The 2,500-nt window shown below is 51.8% G+C and overlaps 1 protein-coding gene across 1 annotated transcript in view; it reads right to left on the bottom strand.

Annotated features, from left to right (window-relative positions):
- Positions 1–2,500, bottom strand: part of LOC134443707 (zinc finger protein DPF3-like) — a 78,660-nt gene that overhangs the window by 4,113 nt on the left and 72,047 nt on the right. The window contains exons 7-8 of the mRNA XM_063193345.1: positions 1,260–1,394; positions 533–646 (exon numbers count right to left, since the gene is read on the bottom strand). Of these exons, the coding sequence (XP_063049415.1) occupies positions 533–646; positions 1,260–1,394 (249 nt within the window). The remainder of the gene's footprint in view (positions 1–532; positions 647–1,259; positions 1,395–2,500) is intronic.

The raw sequence follows: 2,500 nt of genomic DNA, 5'->3' as shown, positions 1-2,500 counted from the left end.
TCGTGCCGCCCTAGAGTAGAGTACCATTTATTAATCCTGAGGGAAATGGAGGATTATGTTTAGCCGGCTATTCGCACGCCGCTACTCGCTACTTCATCACTTGATCGCTTGTTTGTCATCTGCTCATGGAATGCTCATCATCGTTCCCGCGGGTTTAAAAGCAGCAAGTTAACTGACGTGATGAACATCTGAGGAACGGAACCTGACGTGATTTCTGGCTAACGGAACGTAGAACCGAAAGACAAGGCACGGTTTGGTACCCCGAGTCTGAGAGCGTGTGTGTGTGTGTCCTACTTAAGCGTGTGTGTGTGTGTGTGTGTGTGTGTGTGTGTGTGTGTGTGTGTGTGTGTGTGTGTGTGTGTGTGTGTGTGTACCTAGACGTCCACACTTGTTGCAGGGTGTGTGTGTGTGTGTGTGTGTATGTGTGTGTGTGTGTGTCTACCTAGGCGTCCACAGTTGTTGCAGGGTGTGTGAGTGTGTGTGTGTGTGTGTGTGTGTGTGTGTGTGTGTGTGTGTGTGTGTGTGTGTCTACCTAGGCGTCCACACTTGTTGCAGGGTGTGTGTCCGGCTGCTTTGCTTCTCTTGTTGGTCTTGTTGCCTAGGCAGCTGCAGTGGTTGCTATTGGCAACCAGCCGCCCCTCCGGACCTGTAGCCACGACAACAACAACAACAACAACACAGGTGAGACCAGCAGGAGAGAGAGAGAGATACAGGTAGACAAACAAGAGAGAGAGAGAGAGAGACAGACAGGCAGGCAGACAGGAGAGACAGACAGACAGACAGGAGAGACAGACAGACAGGAGGAGAGAGGGGAGAGACAGGCAGACAGACAGACAACACAAGAGACAGGGGCGAGTGACAGACAGACAGGAGGAGAGACAGACAGGGGCGAGAGACAGACAGACATACAGGAGAGAAAGACAGGCAGAAGGCACACAGGAGGAGAGAAAGACAGGAGGAGGAGAGACAGACAGGCAGGAGGAGAGAAAGACAGGAGAGACAGGCAGGAGGAGAGAAAGACAGGAGAGAGAGACAGGAGAGACCAGCAGGAGAGAGAGAGAGAGAGAGAGAGAGAGACAGGCAGGAGGAGAGAGAGACAGGAGGAGAGACAGACAGGCAGGAGAGTCGGGTGGGCGGGGCATACAGACTCACGTTTCTGGCTGTGTGGGCTGTTTGGGTGGTGTGTGTGTGTGTGTGGCGTCCACACTTGTTGCAGGGTGTGTGTGTGTGTGTGTGTGTGTGTGTGTGTGTAGACTCACGTTTCCGGCTGTGTGGGCGGTGAGTGGGCGGAGACTGTGAGGGTTCTGAGTCCTTGGTGGGGGCGTCGTCGTCCAGGTGGGCGTGTGTGTAGTGGTAACTCAGACCTGTACGATTCCTATAGCGCTTACCGCAAACTAACACGCACGCACGCACGCACGCACGCACGCACGCGCACACACACACACACACACACACACACACACACACACACACACACACACACAGAGTGATGCAGCATCAAGTACAAGTCCAACATCAGCTACTTCCTCAGCTTCTGGTACCTTACTGCTGCCCGGTGTGCGGCCATCTTGGAGGCCCGGAGTGCGTTACAATATGCGGCCTTGCCTCCTCCACTTGTGCTTGTTTCCTCGCACCAGGAAGTAATATGTCATGATGAAGCTCAATTGTTACAAAATTATTACAAAAGCTCGATTGTAAACTCTTTTTCTCATTTGCAATTGGGATGGTGAATGAAAAACAGTCCCTCAAAAGTTGTTGTGGCTAGGCTGACAGCTGGGAAACGTAATCATTTTCTCCATGGAGGAGGGGCCAGGAGGCGGGACGAGAAGACAAGTGCAAGTGGAGGAGGCAAGGCCGCATATTGTAACGCACTCCCGTACTGCGGCCATCTTGGAGGCCCTAGCTGAATGTTTTGAACTCCTCCCACTGGGGATCCGGAGCCGGAGACTCCCTCCAAACAAGCCTCAGTTTTAGCCTTCAGTGACCAGGTGACCAGATCCATTTTCACGACCCGTTTTACGACGTCTGGGTGTCCCAATTTTTGAGTTTCCTCCCGTCCTCGCCTTGTGGTTATGGCCTCGAGATGCGAAGCAACGTCATTGACACAAACTAGAGTGACAGTTGGTCGTGTTTCCAATATCTGCGGTCGCCGTTTTACTCCAGGTTTTACAACAGACTTTGCACATCAAACTGTATCGCTGTAGCCTAAGCAGCTGTAGCCATGTCGGGGAAATATACATGCAATTTGTGTTTGTGTTGCATGCATACATGAAGCACATTAAAAGGGACACTGTGCAGGAAATGGTCAAAAAAGGTATGAATTCTGAAATAAACAACTAAAAATATCACACAGTGTCCCTTTAACTGACTATATGGAAGTTAAATAACGTAGCTATGATCAGTGTTTAAATTGGGGCGGAGCCCTCCGGAGCGCAGCTCCGCCTCCTCACCTCGGAAAGACAGCCAGACGGAGCTGCGCTCCTGCTGCCCCACCCTCAGT

The sequence above is a fragment of the Engraulis encrasicolus genome, unplaced genomic scaffold (assembly GCF_034702125.1).
Source record: "Engraulis encrasicolus isolate BLACKSEA-1 unplaced genomic scaffold, IST_EnEncr_1.0 scaffold_35_np1212, whole genome shotgun sequence".
In the NCBI taxonomy this organism is placed as follows: Eukaryota; Metazoa; Chordata; class Actinopteri; order Clupeiformes; family Engraulidae; genus Engraulis; species Engraulis encrasicolus.
This window is presented reverse-complemented; position numbering and strand designations above follow the sequence as displayed.